Below are 25929 nucleotides of genomic sequence, written 5' to 3' on the forward strand. Positions count from 1 at the left end.
TCCGCGCAGTCAAACCGCAAAAAGCTCTTAGCGATCCACAGTACGGATGCAGGGCCATGTGTACGTTAGTGAGGTAGGGGAATTTTGGTGCTGGCCACGACGCGAGCTCCGTGCCGTGCTGGCATTAGTGGAACAAAAGCCTCTTATCTTGCTTTTATCAGAGAATAGTGGGTAATAAAGTGGAACAAAAGCCTCTTATCTTGCTTTTATTCCTATTTATCCCACTAAACAATTATTTATGGAAGAACGGAAGTTAGCAAGTGGGATTTCCGCTGATCTATCTGTTCATTTTTGCCCCCAACTTATCCATATTATTCTTTTAGTGTAAGAATATTCTCTCCCCAAAGTTGAACTACATAATTAACATGAATTTTAACAATTCGAAACCAACAATAATCTATCCAAATTCAAAATCCAAATTGTTGAATATGATCTTCACCGACCTAGTCTATCAAGTAGATATCAAACTGGATAATTTAACAATATGATACTTTTATTATGATGTAATTATCAAATTCTAGTAAATTTAAATCTATCCATCTTTTAAGATGCACTGATCATGCCCCGATAAAGTGGATTTTCTATTTTTTATTATGCTAGCGCAATTGTTATCATTAATTTTTGTACTAACTTGGTAAATAGATTGGAGACCATCTAGAAAGGTCCGAAATTATTTTTTAGATATTTATTGTACAATAGATTATGTTCAACCGTTTCGATATTCAATTTAAATAAATTAATATTATTTTAACATTATTAACTCATTCTATAAGGAGTTAATTATAAAATATGTTATTCAACTCAACTTACAATGTTGTAAAAATTCTATAAGATATAGAGGTTTCATAAGCCTCGCATTTTGTTCTAGATTGCAATGCATACCATTTATAAGATTTTAAGTATTTTGGATTGGACCGTGAAAATTTGAGACTAAATTATATAACTCTCCCAAACAATGTTGATAATAAAATGTCAAAAATTAGAAGTAATTGAAAAATATATATTTTATTTCTATGAGGTTCGACATATGTTGAAAGGCATCTAGGCCCTAGCATGTAAATTTCTTGCTAGCATAGATTCTTGTTTAAACAATTTCTTAATCTAAAGCAATGTTATTTGCCAGCAGGATAATTAATTAATTAATATGGTACCATTAATATGGTAGGAAACAGAAACCCTACAAAAATAATATGGTACCATTAGCAAATAAAACAAGGAGAAAATTTTATAAAAAGTTATAATTAATTAATATATTGGCATGTATTGTTTTATTTTGTTTTTCATTGATTTACAACAGTAATTTGCGATTTTTTATGAACTGAAACTTGTCCTAGTGATCACGTTACTCTATTTAGCAACTAGAGATTTTAAATATAAAACTTGAGTAGTACATCCAAGAAAAATTTAAATTCTTCCAAACATTCAACAACCCCTCGAAGTTAGTGGTGTACACACACACACACATATATATATATATAGAAATAAGCGCAAAGCCAAGGTTCCGGGCTTGAGCGATCTATAGCCGGCCCCGTGGTGAGGACAGGGAGAGTGAGCAGCCCGGAGCATTTCAGGATCTTTTGTTTTCTGACTCTATTGAATGTATTTGTACCCGTGTTGTATGAAATGCCCATTTTTAACCAAAAAAAAGGGGTGCGCAAAACAAATATTTACCCTTCTCCGCAAGAATCAGCCATTAGATTATGTAATAATTGCTTCGAGATTTGTGCAAGCGGATGGATGGATGAAGAGAGAGCGTTGACAACGGTGCAGGACGCGATCGAATGGTTCACGATAAATCATCCTTTCACGCGAAAGATACGACCCAAGCCCTCTCTTCCGGCAAGTCTCTCTTTTTCTCATCTTTTTTCCTTGGACACACCCCACCAGTCCAAACTCCAAAGGCCTCACCACCGACTCTCAAGAAGCGAAAACTGCGACTTGAGCAAGCAGATCCTGTTTCCATTCTTAGGGCTCTTTCTCTCTCTCTCTCTCTCTCTAACCCTTCTTGATCGCAGGGAATAGGATTTTGCTCCACCGATCTGCATTGGCCCTAGGGGACTCCGAGCCCTCGGATCCGATCTATCCGTCGCCGCCATGGGCATCCTCTTCACCCGGATGCTCTCTTCCCTCTTCGGCAACCGGGAGGCTCGGATCCTGGTCCTCGGCCTCGACAATGCCGGGAAAACCACCATCCTCTGTATCTCTCTCCACCACACCCCCTTTTTCTTTCCCGAATTCGTTCCTCGTTTTGGATCTGTGGGAGGACATTTATTTCGCTTTCTTTGTTTCAGATCGGCTTCAGATGGGGGAAGTAGTCTCCACGATCCCAAGTGCGTCTTCTCCCTCTCTCTTCCTTTAATTCTTGAGATTTCTGGTTTGCTAACCGCTGGGTTTTCTTTTCTCGTTGGTCGGATTCAGCGATCGGATTCAATGTGGAAACGGTGCAGTACAACAATATTAAGCTGCAAGTTTGGGATCTAGGTACGTCGATCTGCCCTTTCTTACTTTTTGTAGTTTTGCGGCTTTCCTTGATGATTCGATCGGGATTGAACTGTTTTATGAAGAATCTGGCATTGATTTACATGGTACTGGCCTACTGGCTTTGATGTGTCGAAGCTCAACGATGTTGTTGTAATGCTGATTTTTGGGTGATGTCTTTGTAGGAATGAATTTGGCATGAATTTTGTAGATTGACGGTATTTTGTTTGATTCTTTGGAGCTTAATCATGATACTGCAATGCTGATCGCTTTTGTTCATTTTATTGTTCGTTTTATCTCTTGTTTGTTTGTTTAATGGCCTAGCAAGTTGTAAGGATCTGAAATTTTGTATGTCTAATCAATGATATTAAGTAACTACAGGGGATGGAGAAGAGACCCCTCAATTTCAATTGTGAAATTGGCTTTCCATTTCTTGTAAAGGGTACCGGATAGGTTCCTAGATGGTTAACAGTTTCATAAAAGTAAGCCAACAAGGGTATCATTGTAGGGTGACTCCATTATGGTCAAAGTTAATAATAAAAATTAAAAGTGTCATGTTCCATTGTTGATATCTGAAGTTATTATGTTGAGTTGGAGAATATGAATATTCTGCTGGTGACTTAGTACCACATAACGTGAGGAGCGACGTTTGGATCCACGGAAATGGGGTAATAATCCAACATGTACAAGGCAACTGGGCCATAACCACTCATGTCATGCATCTGTTAAAATATCTTTGTATTAGAGTTATTGTATGTTTTGCGAATTGTGCAACTGATTAATCAGTGTAAAGCAAATGAGTAAACTTGAAAGTGACACTTTTCAAACTTTTGCTACAAACATCCTTCTTCTGAGAGACATAATAGTTTCGTAAGAAGAAATATTATCAACTAATAGATTTAGTTGAGCATAACAAACTTCATATTACCAATTCCAAAATTATTTCAAAGAGATATGATGAGCTTGATGGATATATTATTAAGAAAGCTTGGTTCTTTTGAAACTAGACTGTTTGAATCTTGATGAATTGTACCTATATCTCAGTGAAAAATCAAGAAATATATGTGTGTGTGTGTGTGTGTGTGTGTGTGTGTGTGTGTGTGATCAACTATAGTCCTCTATATTCAATGATTATATCTATTCTGGTCCTGTATAAGTAGAAAACCATAGCTGTTAGCCCATGTATCATCCGTGCCGGAGGTTTTTGAGTGGAAATGTATGCTACAGTACATACTGATGCTAGATCTACCAGAGAGGCCTATGCTATAGCAATCTTGTGATAAGTGTTGCATACTGATTGATTAAACGATAAATTTATACACTTTCAAGTCTGCAGGAATTATGGCCATGCGTGTGGTTTGAAACTGTTATAATGTATCAGGGTTTTTTTTCTCATAATTATTGAACCTTCGACTTATTGTTTTTAAGATCAATTTGTTGTTTGGGATGATTTATTTACTTTATCTGATACCTCTGCTAAATGCTATTTTTGACGTGAACTATATGGTTTGCTGAAACAGGTGGGCAGACAAGTATCAGGTATTTCATATCCTGCTTACTCAAATCTTCAAATAATGATGCTATATCGTGTCTGTGTTTTTCCCACATATTAACTTGCCATGAATGTAGCTTGGTCCTTATTCACCAAGTGTTCTGTTTAGGGCAATTTCAGAGTGTATTTCAAGTTCTTCCATATATCTGCCCTAATATTCACAAAAATCGAATTTATATGCACTTCATCATTCAACATGCTATTCATGACTGGTTGCCAACCTAATGTCAAACCTCTGCTTTTTCTTAATTGGGCTTGGGACTGGCCTTGGTAGCTACATGTTAGTTTGTAGATATGAGAATATATTTTAAACTTTGGGGTACCCCTCTAATCCTCTATAGAGATAGAAACATGTTTTCTTTTAGTTTCAATAAGAACATGATCTGCAATCCTATGAATAATTTATAAGTAGAAATATTCTGACAGCACTAATGCTCAGTTATTCGGAATGGAAAGATTCTCAAAATGCCTGAGGAAACCATATACTGAAAACTTACAAAAGCATCCTATCCTATTAGACTGTTACAGACAGAAGACCTGGAGCTGTTAAAATCAATTGAGCTGTACACTTATAGCTGAAGAAACATGAGAACATTTCAAAGTGTAAAGCTGATTTCCCAAACATGTTGTCTTTATGAGTGCCCCACTGTGTTGATTGTTGACTCATGAAAGCTTGTAGACTCACACATTAGTGAGATCACTTTTATTGCTTGGAAAAGATTGGCTCAAGGGAAAATATCATGACCTTGTAGTTCTGTATAATTGTGGCTGTACTTCACATTAACAACTATGGTGAAGAGATTGCTTATGTAACCTTTTTGATGGTGTTTGATTTATTGGCTAAGTTAACCATCGCCTATGGTTGTTATTCTTAGAAGCTCTGGTTATATGAGTTGGGGTGTGTGTGTGTGTGCTGTGCGCTTTGAGGCAGGGAGAGAGAGAGAGAGAGAGAGAGAGGGGGGGGGAGGAGGAGATTTTAATAGTCACAAATGATTAATGTCATAGGGAAGACCAAATTTTGGTTTTTCGGTTGTAAGTTCCTACCAGCTAACAGACTTTTTTATGGATGTCTATCTGTGTAGAAGATTGTATTACAAGTGTTTAGATAGTTCTGGAATATAGAGAAAGCATGACCAGGGACATTTGTTAAGTGATTCAGCCATGTTTTGTTCCAATCGTTCACTTCATTATGTGTTTATGGAGAAGAACTTACGCATGCAGTGATAAATAGAAGTCCATAATTTTGCTCCATGTAAAATCATGTCACCATAACTTTTTAACATAGATATGCCATTTCTGTTGTAGCCTTAAGAAAGTAAGTTTGGTATGTAAGGCATGAAGCCATCAATTGAACTGACATCATTTTTATTAGTAAAAAGAATAGGCAGATGCTTGGTTAAACACATTGGAATGAGTAGTCTGAGTAAGATTGTTTCCTGAGGCCATATAAAGATTATTTTTTATGCCTTTTGATTTGACAACTATAGAAGTTTGTAAATCAAAGAGTTAGCTAACTTGCTAAATTGACATTAATTAAATGAGATTATGAACTAGAATGAAAACCAACATGGTCTGTATGCAATGTCAAGTCCTAAAAGGCACAATGAAAGAAGTGACAGCCAACTATGAGTGATTGGTGACAATGGGTTGTGTGACAGACATTGCAATATCCTGTGATATGATTTTTCTTGCAGTGATGATCTTTTTAAAGTATATAAACTATGCGATACATATGTGATGCTCCTTTATAGGGAACCAAATTTGGAAAATGTACCTTCTTCATTCGAACTCATAGGTATCCACAATGACCTCCTCCAACCATATCTCCAGGTCAGCATCCCCTCCTCATCCTTTTTCCCTAATTTTGCTCGTATGCATGATTCGGGATAGAATCCGGACTCCGATTCGTGATAGCTCAACTCATGATTTCTATATGAATATGCTTTGAAATCACAGAAATCATGCTTCCAAGCCAGGTGCGCTAGATGGATTAGGCAATTTTGGCTTCTAAGCTAATGACCAAAAATGCCATTAGGTCTATTTATGGTTTGATGGGAATCATCATATTGAGGCATTATCTTATGGTGGATTATTTTTGAGTTTAGTATTGGATAATAGTGTTAGTTGCGTGCTGAAAAATCTCTTGTACAAATGTTGTATCAATATCATTGTTGATGAGAGGACTTGTTTATAATGGAGGTTGGGAACGGTGTTATCCAGATAATGGTTGTTGGAGTTTTTGGAAGATCCACTACATGTAATTCCCATAAGAATTACCACCTTGTCAGTTTTCATGGTGCCTCACTTAGGGCCCACCTCCCAAACCATTGGGCGGCTTTTATATGCGGGCTGACCACCAAGTAGGTACCTAAGTGGTGTGCCTTGGCCTAGGTGTGGATTCCGATTGGTGCTGAAGCATCCTTGTTTCAAGTGTTACTGTGTTTTTATTTTTTTTCCTAAATTTGCATCAACTATTTCATCATCTCATAAAGTTGCTTGATTTGTCATCTCTCTCAAATAGTTCATCATTCTTTTGAAGGATTAGTATTGTTGCATTGTCTATAGGGAATATCTGTAATTTTACTAGTTAACATGTTACATTACACTAAAATGGATTCTTGGATTAATGTAAAAATGATTCTTTACCATTTTTATATTTTCTGATCTATCTTCTGATTTACTTCTAGTCTTCTATTTATAGTTTATCTATGGAATTTACTTTAATTATTAATACAATTTGCTTTGTGGTCTGCCTACATGTCTGTTTTTTGCCTAATCATATTGCAGTTTCCAAGCTGCCCGCATACCATAACCATCTTTTAAAACACTTGTCATGATTGTTGTTGAAAATGTACCCACAGCACCCTTGTGAAAGCTGAGTGGGATGCCATCGAAATTTGGGCTTAGTTGATATGGACAACTTAGTTAAAGATCAATAATTTGTGACTGTTTTTGTGGAAGACAAAACTGGTAGTTCCAACACAGTATTTATAGCTATTCAATCCTTGCGTTGAATCAGTCTATCCTCTGGTGGCATTTTATTAACAGCTTCAGTGCAATAATTCAGCATCCCTAGTTAGAGAGCGTACTTTTCTATGTCTTTTATTGATTAGAAAATGCAAATGCGTATGATATACTAAATACAAAATTGGATGGGCGATGAGAATCAAAAGCATATTGAATTAGTGAATTAACTCTGCTGAGGATGCTTATATAGGATCCGTTAGTGTAAAATTGAGTTATAGGAGAGGCAGCCTAACATTCTCTAGCTTCTCTAATATTCAGCTTTAAACTATACCTTTTAATAATAGGATAAAGTGGACATGTGCCTGTAGTGTCTAATTTGATTGTTATATATGAGGAATACTTTGAAGCGGCTTTATTGTCTGAGTAAATATGTTGCACGTTTTGGAAGGCTATTAGTTTAAGATGGAGAATAAAAGAGATGATGATAAAGGTGAAAATGTGGTAATTTGGGGAACTTAATAGTGAGTGTGATCGAATAACTGTAGGTGTGTCATTACTTCGTGACTAGTGAAAACCATTCAAGATGATTTGCATTTACATCATAGGCTAGACACAACCTTTGTGAGGAAGGGTGCTTGTTAAAGAGTTATAGAGAGGGGAGGCTGGTGAAATATTTGCATGCAAGTAGGAAGAATTTTGATGTACTTAAAAATGTCTAGTTACTCTTTTGTGAAGAAAATTGTTGGTTCTGTTATCTTTTATATAGTATAATTTTAAGAAACATAGACTTGTACGCTTGCAGAATGAGCCATTGGAAAAGCCCATTAATAACTACTTTTGTCTTTTCTTTTCTTTTCCTTTTGGTATGCGTGTCAATGTGTGGTGTGTGTGCATGCACGTGATCATATACAGGCCTTATTGGAGATGCTACTTTCCAAACACCCAAGCCATTATCTATGTTGTTGATTCAAGTGATACTGATAGACTGGTGACGGCTAAGGATGAATTTCATGCTATCCTAGAGGTATGCAGCATACAAAAGTTCATTTCTTCATTTGTTCCATTGTACATTTTTGCAACAATACTATGCTATGAATGGAGAATGCTTTGAAGAATCTTACTTCATGAATATTTTATTTACATGATCTGTTATGATTATTCTTTGGCAGAATTTTCTTGTGTGTATATTTTATGCATTCTATATAAGAAAATATTTCTTGTAATGTCTTTATAATGACATTGGATGCTAATAAGGGCGTAAGGTACATTGAACTTGATCTCAAAGAAAATCAGATGGTTCGAAGAGAAAACCTTATGTGCGAATGAGTGACTAGAAAAGGCCTTCAATCAAAACCTTTCAATTGAGCTCCAGCCTCCACTAAGATGAACAAATAAGGAAGCCCTGCAATCGCTACTGCTTGAACTAAAAAAACAATGATGCCATTCATTATGAGTTCGGTTTAAATTTTACGAGATAATTATCTTGAAAATATATTTTTTTTTTGTAAATTCACCAAGCATGCTAAAATGTTATTTTATTGAAATTATGACAATGTAGTTTAATCGTGAATGATTTAGTGATTTGAACTAGCCTTGAACAAAGTTTGCTGCCTATGTGACCACTTGGTTGGGTAAGCTAGGTCCATGCTTGGGCTACTTTGACAACTGTGGGGTGCATATCATTATACTTGTTATGTGCAAGGTTCATCATACTGGTGCATTGTCACGACCCCCGCCCTGATCCGGCGGGCCGCCGCGACGGTTCTAGGCTGCGGGTAGGCATAAGGCCACCAGCCACCGCGTAGAACCCTACTACCAATCAATCATCATAAATCCCATAAAATTTTGGCATGATATATGCACAAAATGACCACTTTGTTCTATTTTTTAACCTGTCAGGAAATATCCACACATACAAAAATCTACCTGTCAGAGCAGCAATCACATAATCCTGTCACAAAATAAACCTGGATAATATAAATCAATAGATTATCACAGGCACACCCCATCTGCATAAAAATCCGGTTTTCATTTCATTCATGGTCAAACCCATATCCACAACAGGATCTATGCCTATAACTGTACACCATACATACTGAGGATTTATAATACATCAAAATATATAAACCTCTACTCTACACTATACTATGCTATGGAGCGGCACAGATAGCAGGCAACCACTAATCCTGCTCCTCTCTATATATCAGCTGGCTTGCAATAAAAATATCAACTGGGGAGTGAGTATATAAATACTCAGTGAGTGGAGTGGAGAGTTATAGGCATAGATCCTGTTGTGGATATGGGTTTGACCATGAATGAAATGGGAACCGGATTTTTATGCAGATGGGGTATGCCTGTGATAATGTATTGATTTATATTGTCCAGGTTTATTTTGTGACAGGATTATGTGATTGCTGCTCTGACAGGTAGATTGTGGTATGTGTGGATATTTCCTGACAGGTTAAAAAATAGAACAAAGTGGTCATTTTGTGCATATATCATGCCAAAATTTTATGGAATTTATGATGATTGATTGGTAGTAGGGTTCTACGCGGTGGCTGGTGGCCTTATGCGTACCCGCACCCTAGGACCGTCGCGGCGGCCCACTGGATCAGGGCGGGGGTCGTGACAAAGCATGGTATCAGAGCAAGGTTTAAGAAGAGTCCTGTCAGAGCAATAGGATAAGTTAGGATTAAGTATAGGATTATACTATGGAGCATAGGATTTTTTTTGTGCTATTTGTTGAGTCATTTACAATTTAGTAAAGCATTTTATGACTCAGTGTGTAGCGACCACCTCTCTCTTTGTTCCTTTTCAGAGATATATAAAGGATGCTTCCAAGGAGAGGACCCGCTAGTCCTGGAAAGAGGACGGAGCCAGATATAGAGCTTGATGCGGGTTCCGCACATGTTGAGCCCCAGAGAGAAAAATCTCCTCCTGCTGACAGACGGAGGGTTGATGATCAAGGAGAAGTAGGAAGTAGAGATGTACTGGTGGAGCAGTTACTGGAGGAGAATCAAGCTCTGAGGGAACAAATTGCTCGAGGGAAGCCTCCTGCCCCATCAATAATATTCATCCCACCTCTTGTACCTGTGCCGAGGAGTTTAGCCAGGCGGGCTCTAGATTATGAGGGGATTACTGTACAGGACTTTCTGAGGCTCAGAACCCCGGAGTTTAAGGGGAAAGAAGGTGAAGATCCTCAGAGATTCCTGGAGGAAACTGAAAAGATGATACGGAGACTGCCCTGTTCTGATGCAAGGGCAATAGAACTTGTAGGGCTCACAATGAAAGAAGATGCTTGGGACTGGTACCAGAGGCAAGTGGAGGACAGATTGTATAGTAGAATCCCCCAACTTGGAAAGAGTTCAGGCAAGTGATGGATGAGTTTTTGTCTCCGGTTGAGAGGCAGAATCGGGCTCTTCAGTTTGAGAGGCTGAAGCAGATGCCCGAAATGAGCGTAGCTGAGTACGCTCGTGAGTTTACAAGATTAGAGAGGTATGCTCCTTACATCATCCCCACTGAAGCTGCCAGGATAGAAAGGTTCAGACGGGGTCTGATTTTCCCCGCTTTATAATGCGGTATTGGCAGTAGAGGTCTCCACTTTGTCCAAGCTTATAGATAAAGCAAAACAGTGGGAGATCAGAAACAAAGAGGAAAGAGCTGAAAGAGAACAGAGAAAAATGAGTATGGGGAAAGGATAAAGCAGCAGAGGTAGATCTGAGGGAGCAAGTCTTCCGGAGGGTCTGACGGAGCAGTCTGTACGCTCAGCTCCACCTGCCCCACGTAAGAGGAAAGTGGAGGAGAAGAGGTCAGTTACAGGATGCTTCTCTACCATCAGCACCTCGTCCTCCAGTTGCTATGGCCAGAACTGAATCCAGGTTTCAATCATGGCCAGTGTGTGACACATATGGGAGGCATCACCCTGGCAGATGCAGAATGGGCCAAAAAGTATGCTATAGATGTGGACAGCCGGGTCATTTTGCCAGAGAATACCTTCAGAGTGTCACCCAGCAGTTTGTGCCTTCAGCATTCTACCCTTCTGTTAGGGCTGTCAACGAGCCGAGCCGAGCCCAAGCCTGGGAGCTCGGCTCGGCTCGTTTCACAGAAGCTCAGGCTTGGGCTCGGTAATGAGCTCTATTTTGGGCTCGAGCTCGGGCTTGCTTGGCAAAGCAAAGGCTCGGGCTTGAGCTCGTAAAGCTCGTTTCAATTACGAGCTCTAGAACGAGCCCGAGCTCGGGCTCGTAATCGGGCTCGATAACAAGCTATTTTTCTCTATATGATTAGATTTTTATGAATTATGGTGCTGAAATAAGATTTTTCAGTGGAAGACTAGAGCTCGTTTGGGCTCGTGAGCTGCTCGGGCTTGAGCTCAGGCTTGGGCTCGAGTGTAAACGAGCCTCATATTGGGCTCGGGCTCGGGCTCGTTTGACTACCGAGCCCGAGCCCGAGCCGAGCTTACCGAGCCGAGCCCGAGCAGCTCGGCTCATTAACAGCCCTACCTTCTGTGCAGATGGACAGGCCTAGTAGTAGGGGGCCTGTAGGCAGAGGCAGAGGTCAGACACCAGCGTCACAGCAGAGTGCTGGACCATCACAGCCGTCAGCTCCAGTAGGCAGAGGGCAAGGAAGAGTGTTCACGGTAAATCCACAAGAGGCACATGCATCGAATGCAGCTGCGATAGGTATGCTCCTCATTGATAAGATTAAAGCTAGAGTGTTGTTTGATTCTGGAGCTACCTATTCATTTGTCTCCTTATTTTGCTAAAAAGTTAGCTAAGGATAAGATATTGATGCATATTCCCTTAGCTATTAGCACACCTGTAGGGGATAGTATAGAAGTGAGATATGTGTATTGGTAGAGGTAGAAGGTAAGACACTTCCAGTCGATTTGATTGAGTTGGCAGTGTTAGACTTTGATGTCATACTGGGCATGGATTGGTTATCAGACAATCGTGCCACCATTAACTGCCAAGAAAAGAGTGTTATCTTCAGACCCTTAGATGGGGGTGAATTTACATATCAAGGGGACAGGAGTGAGATCTCAATGAATTTGGTGTCTGCAGTGAAAACAAAGAGGCTGCTGAGAAAGGGGTGTCAAGGCTATCTAGCTTATGTGGACACCCAGGTAGAGTCTGTGGATCTGCAACAGATTCCAGTTGTTAGGGAGTATCCAGATGTATTTTCAGGAGAATTACCAGGATCGCCACCTGATAGAGAAATTGAGTTCAGTATTGAACTTCTCCCTTGTACAAACCCTATTTCAATTGCTCCCTATCGTATGGCCCCCACAGAGTTGAGAGAACTGAAGGTGCAATTGCAGGATCTGCTAGACAAGGGGTTTGTTAGGCCCAGTACATCATCATGGGGTGCTCCAGTTCTGTTTGTGAAGAAAAAGGATGAGTCACTGAGATTATGTATAGATTATAGACAGCTGAATAAAGTGACCATCAAAAACAGATACCCACTCCCCAGGATAGATGACCTGTTTGATCAATTATAGGGGGCTGAGTACTTCTCGAAGATTGATCTGCAGTCTGGGTATCATCAGCTGAAAATCAGAAAGGAAGATATATTGAAGACTGCATTCAGAATGAGATATGGGCACTATAAGTTTCTAGTGCTTCCATTTGGGCTGACAAATGCCCTAGCAGCATTTATGGACTTGATGAATAGGGTCTTTAAACCCTATCTTGACAGGTTTGTGATAGTCTTTATAGATGACATCCTCATATATTCTAAGAGTCAGGCTGATCATGAAGAGCATTTGAGGATAGCACTACAAACCTTGAGAGAACATTAATTGTATGCCAAACTTACCAAATGTGAGTTCTGGCTACAGGAAGTTGGATTCTTGGGTCACAATATGTAAGGAAGGAATCAGGGTGGATCCCAAGAAGATGGAGGCAGTTATGGCTTGGCCGAGACCTACAAATGTAATAGAAATCAGGAGTTTTCTGGGTCTGGCTGGGTACTATAGGAAGTTTGTAAAGGATTTCTCAAAAACAGCTGCCCCATTTACAAAGCTGACTCGGAAGCAAGTTAAGTTCACTTGGATAGACTCTTGTGAACAGAGCTTCCAGAAGCTGAAGGATTGCCTCACATCAGCTCCAGTTTTGACTCTACCCACAGATAGAGGCGGGTTTGTAGTTTACTGTGATGCTTCCAGAGTGGGATTGGGATGTGTGTTAATGCAGAATGGCAAGGTGATTGCGTATGCATCCAGACAGCTGAGAAAGCATGAGGTAAACTATCCCACTCATGACTTGGAAATGGCTGCTGTCATATTTGCATTAAAGATATGGAGGCATTATTTATATGGTGAGAAATGTGAAATATATACTGATCACAAAAGCCTCCAATACATTCAACAGCAAAGAGATTTGAATCTCAGACAGAGGAGATGGATAGAGCTGTTGAAGGATTATGACTGCCAATATCCTGTATCATCCGGGCAAGGCTAATGTTGTAGCAGATGCATTGAGCCGGAAATCAATGGGCAGTTTATCTCACATCTCCGTCCAGAGGAGAGAGATAGTCGGAGATCTGACAGATTTATTTGGTTAGGGACTATCTTTTAGGGTATCAGAAGGTAGTCCTTTAATTGCACAGTTTCAGGTGAAACCGAGGTTGATAGATGAAATCAAGATTTCACAGGATTTAGATCCAATTCTTATGAAACTAAAAGGAGAAGTGCAATCAGGACAGATAGAAAGGTTTCAGATTGTGGATGAGATGTTGATGTGTAGCAGTAGGCTATGTGTGCCAAATGTGGAAGATTTGAGACAGAAGATTATGCATGAAGCACACAATACTTCCTATAGCATTCATCCTGGTTCCACCAAGATGTATCATGATATCAAAAGCATGTATTGGTGGAACGGATTAAAAAGGGATGTGGCCAAGTATGTGGCTTTTTGTTTGACTTGTCAGCAAGTGAAATTTGAACATCAGAAGCCAACAGGATTGTTGCAAGAGTTACCTTTGCCCGAGTGGAAATGGGAAAGGGTAACTATGGACTTTGTGGTCGGGCTGCCCAGAACACAAAAAAAGGATATGATTCCATCTGGGTGATTGTGGATAGATTGACAAAATCAGCCTATTTTCTACCGGTGAAGACCACATATTTAGTAGCTCAGTATGCCGAGATGTATGTGGATAGGATAGTGTCCTTGCATGGAGTGCCAGTTTCTATTATATCATATAGAGGTTCACAGTTTACCTCAAAATTTTGGCAGAAACTCCATGAGGCATTGGGGACTCAACTTGATTTCAGTACAGCATTTCATCCTCAAACAGATGGGCAGTCGGAGAGGACCATTCAGACCCTTGAGGATATGCTCAGAATGTGTGTACTGGATTTCAGAGGTAGCTGGGACAGGTACTTACCTTTAGTTGAGTTTGCATATAATAATAGCTATCACTCAACTATTGGTATGGTACCTTATGAGGCACTTTATGGGAGGAAATGTAGATCTTCCTTATGCTGGTCTGAGATTGGGGAGAAGCACCTAGAAGGACCAGATTTGATCAGAGAGACATCAGAAAAAGTGCCAATGATATAGGGAAAGGTTGAGGACAGTGTTTAGTAAGTAGAAGAACTACTCAGATCTCAAAAGGAGAGATGTGCAATTTGGCATGGGGGATCATGTTTTTCTAAAGATCTCTCCTATGAAAGGGGTAATGAGGTTTGGAAAAAGAGGCAAGCTTAGTCGCAGATACATTGGCCCCTTTGAGATATTGGACAAGGTTGGCAATGTATCTTACAGATTAACACTGCCTCCAAACCTCAGCCATGTGCATCCAGTATTCGATATATCTATGCTCCGAAAGTATGTGCCGGATCCATCTCATGTGCTATCAGTGCAGGAAGTTACAGTAGAAGAAGACCTTTCTTATGAAGAACTTCCTGTAGCTATCCTTGATACTCAAACTAGGAAGTTGAGAAATAAAGAAATATGTATGGTGAAGGTACAATGGCACCGACACAATGTTGATGAGTGCACTTGGAAGTCGGAGCAGATTATGAAGAGCAGATACCCTCACCTCTTTGAGTAATCAGGTAATTTACTCTTTTAAATTCGAGGACGAATTTTATATAGCGGGGAGGATGTAATAACCCTAAATTTTTTTTTAGGAAAAAGAACAATAAAATAACCCTTAAATTGGTATGAGGGGTAATATTGAAAAGAATCAAAAGATAATGGCATAATTGTAGATGCAATGAAGTGGCAAAGGCAAAATAGGGATTTTAGTGTTTGATGTGACTTAAATAGGGGGTTTGGTGGCTGGCGGTGGATTTGAGCTGTGGCGGTGGAATCAAACAGAGAGGAAGAAAAAGAGAAGAGGAGAAGAAGAAGGAAAAGGAGGAAAGCAAAGAGAAGAAGGAATTGAGGGGCAAAGGAGACCGGTTGTGCTGCCGGCTGAAAGGAAGAAAAAAGAAAAGAATGTGGTCTCTCTTCCTCGGTGCAAAGACTTCAATTTTTTTGAGGAAAAGAGGTAAGCAACCCATTCTATCAACTGTTTTAGAGATCTGAAGATGAAAAGGGGGTAAATAGGATCTTTAAAAGGAATCCAAAGTGAGGAGGTTGGGCTTCAACAAAGTTTTTTCCGAGACTGCGGAAAAATTGTGTCGAAGTTCCAACTTCGGTGAATTATTTCGGGGGTCAATCGGCCTCCGATGATGTATCTTACTATTTTGGAAACCCCTATGAGTGTAAAATGTTAGGTAAAAATTTCATAAAATTTGGAGTTTGGAAAGTGGATCAAATCCGGGATGAAGTAACCCGCTGTCAGTCCGGGTTACTGTTCATCCGAGATGAAGAAGGTGAGAAAAATGATGGGAGTCGCCTCAAAACGCGCCGGAGTAGTGAGTGGAGGTGGAGAGTACTATGCATATGAGACAGAATATAATCATGGCTCGCGATGAAATCTCAAGAGCATATGAATGGTGATCAATAATAAGATGAACATGAACTCAACATAAAGAATATGGAGTAAATCATCAATATCACCATAATCAATATCAACTCATCTGAAGCATATATGGAATAATCAAGTAAACATATATGCTACTCCTGAATATGCTCAACAGATCATAATGCTGGAACATACAAATCGGGTGTCAATATGCTGAGACATCGATAAACAGCTATCGGAAGATGGGTCTTACGCCCCAGACGAACCACAACAACTTCCTACTGTCATATGCATAGAATATGACACCACACCAATAATGTAAATGCTGGCCAGTATCCAGAACAGAAATTCATAGAAATCTGTGAGAATCACCTCACATCTGAATACTATTGGCACCTCGCGGGAATGCTACATCCACGGAAAACCATACTGCACCTTGCGGGATTTTACTATGCCCGGCGGCAAGTAGATATATAAGTCGCAGGACCGGCCGATCCTACGTCTAGGGCCGTGTCCCCCTAGGAAGGGACTGGGCTCCGCCCACCTAGAATGCTACTATGTGCACACAGGCCGATGTCTAACCCCATCGACTATAGGTGTCCTGTAGATACTGCCAAGCCATGTATAAATGTCATAATGCACCCTCCCAATACTCTACTAAAAAGGAGTATAATCAAGACTACCACTCACTTGACCACGACCCAATCATAAACTAACATCAGGGTTGGGAATGAGGGGTCAAGGGAGTGCAATGCAACTCAATATACCACTGAAAAGGCTCTACAAGTCTTTGAAATAGAGGAAATGAAATCAATTTACAAAAAAAGTCATTTCACTCGGGGCAGATTGGGGTCGACTCGAGCCTCAGCGGAGTCGGCTCGGGAGTCAGGAAAATTTTAGAAAAAGAAAGAATTCAATTTTTTATCGCACCTTACCCCAACAGCAATGGCCCAAGGTGTGAGTGAGATGCTCCTGCATCAAAATACACATAAATAACAAGTTAATTAATAGAAAAAGGAAGATTTAGTGGGGGGAAGTTGAGTCAATTAAAGTTTTCTATGTTTATGATGGATACATAGATTATGAGTCCTTGATACAAGACAGAATGTATAATTAATGCATGTCACAGTTGGGCAAGAAGCTAGAGAACAAGAGGAAGAAGATCCCTACCGCCAACTGTAGATCTTGGAGGTGTATCAAGATCGTGCCGGATTGGTAGGTGAGTGGGAGACATGTACTTTGCACCATGAGCAGTCAACTGGAGTCGACTCCGGCGCGTTTTGAGGCGACTCCCATCATTTTTCTCACCTTCTTCATATCGGATGAACTGTAACCCGGACTGACAGCGAGTTACTTCATCCCAGATTTGATCCACTTTACAAACTCCAAATTTTATGAAATTTTTACCTAACATTCTACACTCATAGGGGTTTCCAAAATAGTAAGATACATCATCATCGGAGGCCGATTGACCCCCGAAATAATTCACTGAAGTTAGGACTTCGACACAGTTTTTCCGCAGTCTCGGAAAAACTTTGTTGAAACCCAATCTCCTCACTTTGGATTCCTTTTAAAGATCCTATTTACCCCCTTTTCATCTTCAGATCTCTAAAACAGTTGATAGAATGGGTTGCTTACCTCTTTTCCTCAGAAAAATTGAAGTCTTTGCACCGAGGAAGAGAGACTACACTCTTTTCTTTCTTCTTCCTTTCAGCCGGCAGCACAACCGGTCTCCTTTGCCCCTCAATTCCTTCTTCTCTCTGCTTTCCTCCTTTTCCTTCTTCTCCTTCTCTTCTTTTCTTTTTTTTCTTTCTTTCTTTTTTCTTCCTCTCTGTTTGATTCCACCGCCATAGCTCAAATCCACCACCAGCCACCAAACCCCCTATTTAAGTCACATCAAACACTAAAATCCCTATTTTTTCCTTACCACTTCATTGCATCTACAATTATGCCATTATCTTTTGATTCTTTCCAATATTACCCCTCATACCAATTTAAGGGTTATTTTATTGTTCTTTTTCCTTAAAAAAAAATTTAGGGTTATTACATGCATACCACCCTGTATCAGTGTATCGTACTGGTACTAAATTGAGACTCGGTATTTGGGGGGAGTGGGGTTACCGAGTCTCAGTACACCGAATCGACTCCACAACGGATGTACCAACACTGTATCAGCATGGTATTGGTGCCGGGTCTGGTATCAAGATGGCGAACCTTGGTCATCGGTGTTCATGGATGTCTATCTACATGGATGGGAGGAGCCTAACATCTTCGGATCACTTTGTAAGTTGATGAGAGGATCCTTGAGCCCAAACAGAAACGTGGTCTTGCTTTTAGGCACCAATATTGGAATGGTCACTAGATATTGGTAAAGGAGGTAATTTAAATGCAACACAAGCGCATCCATTAGAAAATAGCAATTGATGTTACAACAGCATTCGTATCTTAGATTGCAATGGGGCCAAAGATGCTGCCCACACCTGTTCGTGTGACAGCTTATTAAGCTAATTTAACTTCATCATTATTGAGATATCAATTATTTCACACCCATTAAGTGCTTCTTAACCTGTCATCACAGTTAATTGATATGTCTTGTTGTAAAAAGTATATATTCTTGGTATCATAGAACCAAATTTAACCAGCAATGTCTTACGCAGCTCATTTACAATTTTTACTTTCTAGTTTTACTTTATTAATTAAATCGAACTATGTCCTCTACTCTCATATGGTTAAGACAGCATAAGTGATAGGCTTTGATTGTTTACCACCGGTGAGGAGTTCAGATCAAGGATATTTGCAAGGAGAACATGTCTTTTTATTGTACATGTGCATAAAATTCTTTCTTGGATTTCAAATGATTGGTTAACTGTTAGCCAGTCATTTACTGATTATAGTAAATTAACTTATCATGATTAGCTGCATGTATCTTCATGTAAATGTTATACTTTAACGACTTGCATTGCAAATAACTCTGGATCTTCTTATTTTATGCTAATTTCTTCATGGTATTACAACTATACCAATCTTGATGTGTACAAAATCTTGTCATGGTGACTATTTGACAAGTTAGATAAAGTAAAACAAGATTCCCCTCAAAAAAAGATGAAGCCAAAAGGATACAACTTAATATTAATATACTTGAAATATTTCTGTACTTATAGTTTTGTGCCTATTCCCTTGCTGTATGTAAGATTACATCTAGGACTCAATTAATCTCTTTCCATCCAATTGTTGTTGATGTTGTTGTTGTTTTTATTTTTTGGGGCTCAGACTCTTTCCATTCATTTGTTTAGCAGTCAAATCTTTTGATATTCTAAGTTTAAGTTGACATGGATCAAGATTCAATAGTGCCTTTATATTCATAGACCATAATAATGCCCAAAATGAAGTCAACATACACCTTTAGAGGAGAGGATCAAAACAATTACACATTCTGTTCTTCCAACAGCTACAATGGCTAGAACAATTTAATTGCTTTATTTTTTCTGCCAGGAGGAAGAGCTAAAAGGTGCGATTGTCCTCGTATATGCAAACAAGCAGGTGATGAGAGTTATTCTACAATTCAATTTAGCCTCTAGAGCTCCCTTTTTGTAATTTTTGTTGTGCATGTGCGTGAATCATTATTTTAGTATTTCTTTTAATGAATTCATTTATTTTAAATTTTATTTTTTTGTTAAAGGAAATTTTGGGAGGTAGAGCATTATTTCGAGCATTGGAAGAAGTTGCATTGATATCTATCTTGTTTATAGAAGTTTTGCATATGCCCCTCAAAATTCACTTATTTGTGTATTCATCCTTCAAAACATAGAAAGTGAATACATGCCTCTTAAAAAGTTTGAAGTTTTCATCTATAACCTTTCCATCACACTACATTAATTTCATTTGTTGTAACTATAGTTTGGCTAGGTTAAAAGTCTATTCAACCTGTACCATGATTATTTTTTCCTTTGAATTTCGAGAGAGAGAGCCAATTTGTGAAGTTGGCATGACAGTCACAGTGGAAATTCTCACAAACGAGGTCCTAATTTTCTTAACTAGGTTACTTGAAGGGGCTCCACGGTGTGCTACATCTACATATGGTCTAAGGTTTATCAGATAAGAGTTATTGTGCAAAGTAGATGGACTAAAGAAAAGCAATGCTGATGCATGTCTAATGAAAATTAGACTGCCTAGGAATTATGGTTCATAAATGCTCCACCAAGACCCTTTTTTGACCTTGATTTATTTTACTAAGTATTGAAGAAATAAACGGAAGGAATTTCAAAATAAAGCAAGGTGAATGAAGTATGGAAGTGCTTGGAGATTTTTATGTCATTATTGCTTTTGGCCATGAGTCAAGCTAATCATCATGAGATAATAGTAAAGTTGTGTATGGTTAGACGACTAGCTCATAACGAGGCTTCTCATATAGAGTCAACTGTTGTGGGATGGTGAGGTTTGTGACAAAAGTATGAAATAAAATAAGTGGAAATAAGTGCATTTCAAGAATCCTATATTTGTGCCTCTAGAGGATATGTTGGTCAGTCCTTTACCAACTAAAACAGTATGGCATAAGCAGTAGATTCTTTTGGTTGGCATCGAGATTTGGACTTCGGCGGTACATGGCAGATTGGTCACTTCTCCATGCTATATATACATCCCTGTGTTTACTCATGGTTTATCGATGTCTCCGTATGCGGTATGGTATGCCCTCGATATGCCTCGATACAGGGAATATCGTATAGCATGCTTGATTTTTCAACCCTTGATTGGTACAAAAATGTTTAGCGGAGGTGCTTATATGGAACAAGGCTTAACTTTTTGTGGGTTTAAAAAGAGAATCCCTCGAAAAAGATGGAAGTTATGACAAGGGTCTTTGAAGCTTGTGTTGATGGATTATTTGGCACTTTAATGCGACAAGAAAAATGCTACAAAAAGCCGAATGAGCTGAAGGAGAGACTTTGAGGAGAGGGATGCTGTGATGCTCCATAACTAGAAGCAGCATTACCATGCTATATTATTGTATTTCCATGCTTATTCTTTTTGTTTGGATGTTCACATAATTGTATCTCTCTTCTTTTTCTTAACCTCTACAATACATGATGAAAAAAATGGCACATAGTTTTGCTTCCTTGAACACAGATCCTGATATGTGGAGTCATGTCCCCTACGCTTCATAACAGTTTCTTCTATAATTCAAGTTTTGTTAGTTGTCTGTTTCACATAGTTCTGCCTTAGTTTGTGCTAGACCTATGCATCCTCTATGCTACGCTAGGTTCAGCAAGGCCTGGACAAGGTATCAAGGGTCTAGGTCTTAGCCCAAACATTGCTCGGGCTTGCCCCGGGCCTAAATTTTTCAGCCTGAGCCAAGCCCATCATTTAGGACCAAAGCTGATACATGGGCCAAATCTATCACCAGGGACACTTGCCACGGTGATCTTGCAAGAGGTAGGAGGGGTGGGGAGGAGAGGGAATGACCATGGATAAGATTTTGTTGGCAAGGAAGAGAGGGGGCAGATGGCTGGAGGGGGGGGGGAGAGAGAGAGAGAGAGAGAGGAGGCTGAGGAGATGGTGGAGGCAGCTTAACTTTGACAGCAATAGGTAGGGAGCAGACTGGAGGAGAGGCGGTGACTATGGTTGCTAGGGGGATGGCTAGGGGGTACAAAAGGGAGAGAGGGGGAGAGAGAGGTGGTGGAGGCCAAGGAGAAGGTGGAGACCGCTTAACTTCGATGGTAAGAGGTAGAGAGGTGGGAACCAAGGGAGTGAGGAAGAGGAAGGGGAGGAGTGGGGCGCTGCTGTGGCCGTCACCATGGTTGCTGCCATGGTTGAAGGAGATCAGTTGGGAAGGTGGCAGCAGCTAGAGAAGAATATGGGGAAGGTTGAGCATGGTTTAAACCTTAGGGTTCTTTGATCCCATTTTTCTTGTATTTTTAATTCAATATTCATTTGTTTCAATTTATAATATGAATAAAGTGTATAGAATATGAATTATATATTGTATATGTATGTTGGTCCATGCCGGGCCTCGTTAAAAAATGTCAAGCCCAAGCCCAATATTCCTTCAAGCCTTAAAAACTAAACCTTAAAAAATGTCGGGCCTAAAACCTCAGCCCAAGCTCGACAAAAATTAAATGGGGCCTAGCTGGCGGTTCTAGATTTGCTCAAGTCTAAGTTTATACTGAGGTTTGAAAGCTCAATTTTGGTTCCGATTTTAGTCGAGTGTGGAGTTTCAGATTTAGTAGTTTTGGCGGTTTTCGGAATCTCACTCCAAGTTTGAGTTTTGGTAAAAGAATCTAGAAAAATATTAAAAATTAAAAGACGGAGAAATTAGAAAAAAACAAGAAAAATTACTGGACAACAACTGTAAGTATTTTGTGTTATATAGGTTCTACATCAGTGTTGTTTCAACAATTTTAGGCTAAAGTTAATATTGCATATAAGTGAAATTAAGTATATGAGTATCTATGTGTACACATAGATATACACATGTTTGTGTGTGTGTGTGAGTTACTCTTTAAGCTTCGATTCCAAAATTTATCGTTGTTTTGGTAGGACTCACAATTATACTGAGTTTGTGCATTTTTTTCTCATATTTTTGAGATTAAGTCACTATTAATAAACTACACGTGTATGTAGAATGTCTTATATCTAGATGTTCACACTAATCTTTATAATTTATTGTAATAAAGGTTTCCCAGAAGGTTTTTGCTATGGAGGCTTAAATTTATTATCTATCTCCGCTTTTAACACTAGAAAATGAAAGAAAATCCATTAAATGGATGCTGTATAGTCTACGTGCTTAATTAAGTAAAGGAAATGACCTGAAATCATTGTAAACATTGAAATAAGACTTACGAAATGCATCTATAGCTGGTTTTTGCATGTTTCAGCTAAAACCACTGAAACTGGCCAGTCTTGGCTGGGACTGACCAGAACTATGAAATTGACTGAAACTTGAAATTGTGTGTTAGTGTGATTTATTCTCGGCTAAAACAAATCAGTTTTAACTGAAACTTGAAATGTTGGTTTACAACTAGTTTGGGAAATCAATAGTTATGTCTTGTCGTCATCTTCATGACTCTCTTTTCTGATATCTATATCTTACTTTTTGGGTTTACCACTTTATAAGCAGTTGTCTCATACAACCATGATCTCTTTCTTGATAGAAAATCCATTCTAGTGACTGCTTGTTTGCTCCGATTTTCTCTTTCCTTGTTTTTTTTCTTTTTGTTGCTTGCCAATTGGATGTTCCTTCAGTATCTGAGTGCATATTTCATCTTGCTGTCTCTTTGTGAACACAGTTAGCTATGCTTTTGCTCTGTTAAGTTTTTACACCTTTGATATAATCAATGTTTTGCTTGCTTTGATTGCCGTAGTCATACCTCACAATATAGTTTTTTAAGTGTGTGCACCTCACTATTCTAGTTTTTTACCATGGCCTGTATGTTGTTGAGTAGGATAAAACACCTCTATACTTAGGTCTTGTAGCTATTTGGTCATGGGATACCTTATTTAATCAGATTAAGGCAGTACTTTATAAGACTCTTCCCATGTTGCCTCTATCGTCTACTTGGAGAAAATCTTAGCATCTTGGTGATTCAGTGGTATACTTATTTGTGTTCCTGTGCAGGATCTCCCAGGTGCACTTGATGATGCTGCAATAACCGAAGCCTTGGAACTTCATAAGATAAAAAACCGTCAATGGGCCATCTTTAAAACTTCTGCTATAAAAGGAGAAGGGCTATTTGAAGGATTAGATTGGTAAGCTTAATTGACCATTTCAGTTCACAGCTAATTAATGAAGTAAAAGATGAAGAGGATAATGTCTAGTCACTTGATCTGGTAATTTGTTTCCTCTTCTGCTAGGTGGCTGTAATTTATTTGAAGAAATCAAAATGCACATTACCAGAACAGAGAAACTAAGTGCTGTAGCTTCTTTAAAGAAATTGAAAGGTGCAAAACTAGTAAAGTGAACTTTTAAAGAAGTGCCTGACTAGTTCTAATCAATGATATTGGCCATGCTTAGCAGATGCCTCCTTTATGACTAGTTAATAGTGTCTAACATGGTCCAGCATGAAGATCCAAGACATAGTCGGTTTGTAAAGGCTTTTACTACGACAAAGTAACCTTATCTAATTTAGCTGTTGTAATCTTATTAAAACTTATCAAGGAAGACTTGGATTTTCATATTCATCATCTTATACCTGGCTTCCGCTCTGTGCTGAACTACATGTGACCATAAAGCTGCCCTCGCAGAAATAATTTTCAACTGCAGAGGGTTTGAACTTCATTAATTTTTGTGTAGATGGTGAAGAAATTAGTGCATGGGTATATCATGCAGATAGCAAAGTAGAAGAGATGTGCAGTAAGAAACATAGCTGTATGGTTAATATTCACCTGTCTTGCAGCTTGTGGTAAAAAATTGCATGACAAGTAACATGAATTGGTACTTATTCCTTAGATGAGTCACGGAGTGATTGAACTTGACAAACTCCATAATTTCATTTTTCAGCCAGCATTTTGTGTCCATTACTTCTATCCATTTGGATTTTCGAAGTGCAATGTCATAGATCTTTATCCCATCTGATGATTTGATGGCTGAACTATTCTAACATTAGCCAAGAGACATGTTCTCTTGTAGGCTATTACTTAGATATAATTAATTTTGTTTCCCATAGGGATGCTTAGTGAAAGTTGATTTAGAAACAAGATGGAAATTCCATGACATGCTAAAGCTTAGTGGAAAGTGATGTTCATTGATGCAGGCTCAGTAACACGCTCAAGTCTGGAAGCTAATTTGTGGAGTACAAGGTACATTTCTCTCAGGTCTAAAAGAGAGGATGAAGGGCTTGCAGATCTTGGGGAAGGATCGATGATCTTGGTTTTTCATGCCATGATGGTAAAATTTTTCTGACGTCTTTCTTATAGCCCGAGAGGTTTCCTCACACAGGTTTACTTGTGAAATTGTAGTTAAGGAATTGGAATATATATCATTCTGTTTGACATTAGGAACTTTCAGCAGCCTTATAATTGGTGGAGCAAATATTGTTTGAGGGTATAAAATTATTTTACATCCTTTCAAGATTGCAATTGATCATTAGTTATAAATGTTTTAGTTATCTATCTCACAGACAGACGAGGTGATTCTTTTTCTTAATTAGTGTCTCCGGACATTTGTCGTTTTAAGAGAACCCTATTGGGTATATATTATTTATTCTTTGCCATTTCAGAAAGGTCTGCTAATTATTGATGCCTTGCATGACATAGATGAGCAATGGGAAATACAAAATGTGCAATCATTACATAAGATGGGCATCACTGTGATCGCTTTTGAGACAGCTATTAATTCATCCAAGAGAGTGGCAAGTATAGTTTTTTTTTTAATTATTATTATTTTTATTCTTTTATCTTCATGTGCTATCTGAACGTGCATTCGAACCATATAGAAGGGAATGGCATAATTATTAGATTTACAATGAGCTTTTCACAAATCTATTGAGGGGCATTGGTGTGTGCAGAATAGAGATGAGGATGCCTCAACCCTAGTTGGCAGGTTTCCCTTAAAAACACCACAGAATTTTAATAAATTATAATTTTTTTGACATGAGGATGGAGTAGGTGTTGGTGCGGTGGCAAAGTTGCTCCGCTGTGGTCGGAATGTTAACAATCTTTCCACGTGGAGGGCTGTATATCCCTGTTCATTCGTAGACCCCGCTAAGATGAGAGTTAGATGAGTTTTGTGCAGTATTTTTTGATGTTATGTTTAAAATTCTGCCTCGTATTGCATATGACGCTATTCTTAATGCCCCACTTTCCTCGTGGCATCTCTGCTGCTTGTTATCTTTTAATCAAATCTGCGTTTGTTTCCCACACTCTAATATATACATTCTTGATTTGTGTGATTTTCATTTTAAAAACAGCAGACTTAAAGCTAATAAAAAGTTTAGCTCTGACGTTCATATCATCTAATGTCCTCATTATAAATATTAATGTAATAAATATACTACTTCGATTAGTTTCAAGGCTTGTTTCTTTTTCAT

General features: G+C 38.9%; 1 protein-coding gene across 2 annotated transcripts; it reads left to right on the top strand.

The window, feature by feature from the left end:
• The first annotated feature begins 1843 nt into the window (after positions 1–1843).
• On the top strand, positions 1844–25117 carry LOC103707103 (ADP-ribosylation factor 1). Of its 2 annotated transcripts, XM_008791472.4 has the most exons (8): positions 1853–2197; positions 2292–2330; positions 2419–2481; positions 3999–4017; positions 7910–8021; positions 19403–19450; positions 23520–23650; positions 24655–25113. In XM_008791472.4, exons 1-8 carry the CDS (start codon positions 2095–2097, stop codon positions 24683–24685), a joined length of 546 nt encoding a protein of 181 aa, XP_008789694.2. In that variant the 5' UTR covers positions 1853–2094; the 3' UTR covers positions 24686–25113. The 2 variants fall into 2 exon arrangements, with proteins under 2 accessions (XP_038984023.1, XP_008789694.2); XM_039128095.1 differs by lacking the exon at positions 23520–23650 and having other exon boundaries at positions 1844–2197; positions 24655–25117.
• The last annotated feature ends 812 nt before the right edge of the window (positions 25118–25929 follow it).

The sequence above is a fragment of the Phoenix dactylifera genome, chromosome 7 (assembly GCF_009389715.1).
Source record: "Phoenix dactylifera cultivar Barhee BC4 chromosome 7, palm_55x_up_171113_PBpolish2nd_filt_p, whole genome shotgun sequence".
Lineage (NCBI taxonomy): Eukaryota > Viridiplantae > Streptophyta > Magnoliopsida > Arecales > Arecaceae > Phoenix > Phoenix dactylifera.

Coding starts and splice junctions, on each gene's coding strand:
- LOC103707103 (XM_008791472.4), top strand. CDS start 2,095: ATGGGCATCCTCTTCACCCGGATGCTCTCTTCCCTCTTCGGCAACCGG. Junction 2,198..2,291: donor CGGGAAAACCACCATCCTCT/GTATCTCTCTCC, acceptor TCTTTGTTTCAG/ATCGGCTTCAGATGGGGGAA. Junction 23,651..24,654: donor CTATTTGAAGGATTAGATTG/GTAAGCTTAATT, acceptor TCATTGATGCAG/GCTCAGTAACACGCTCAAGT.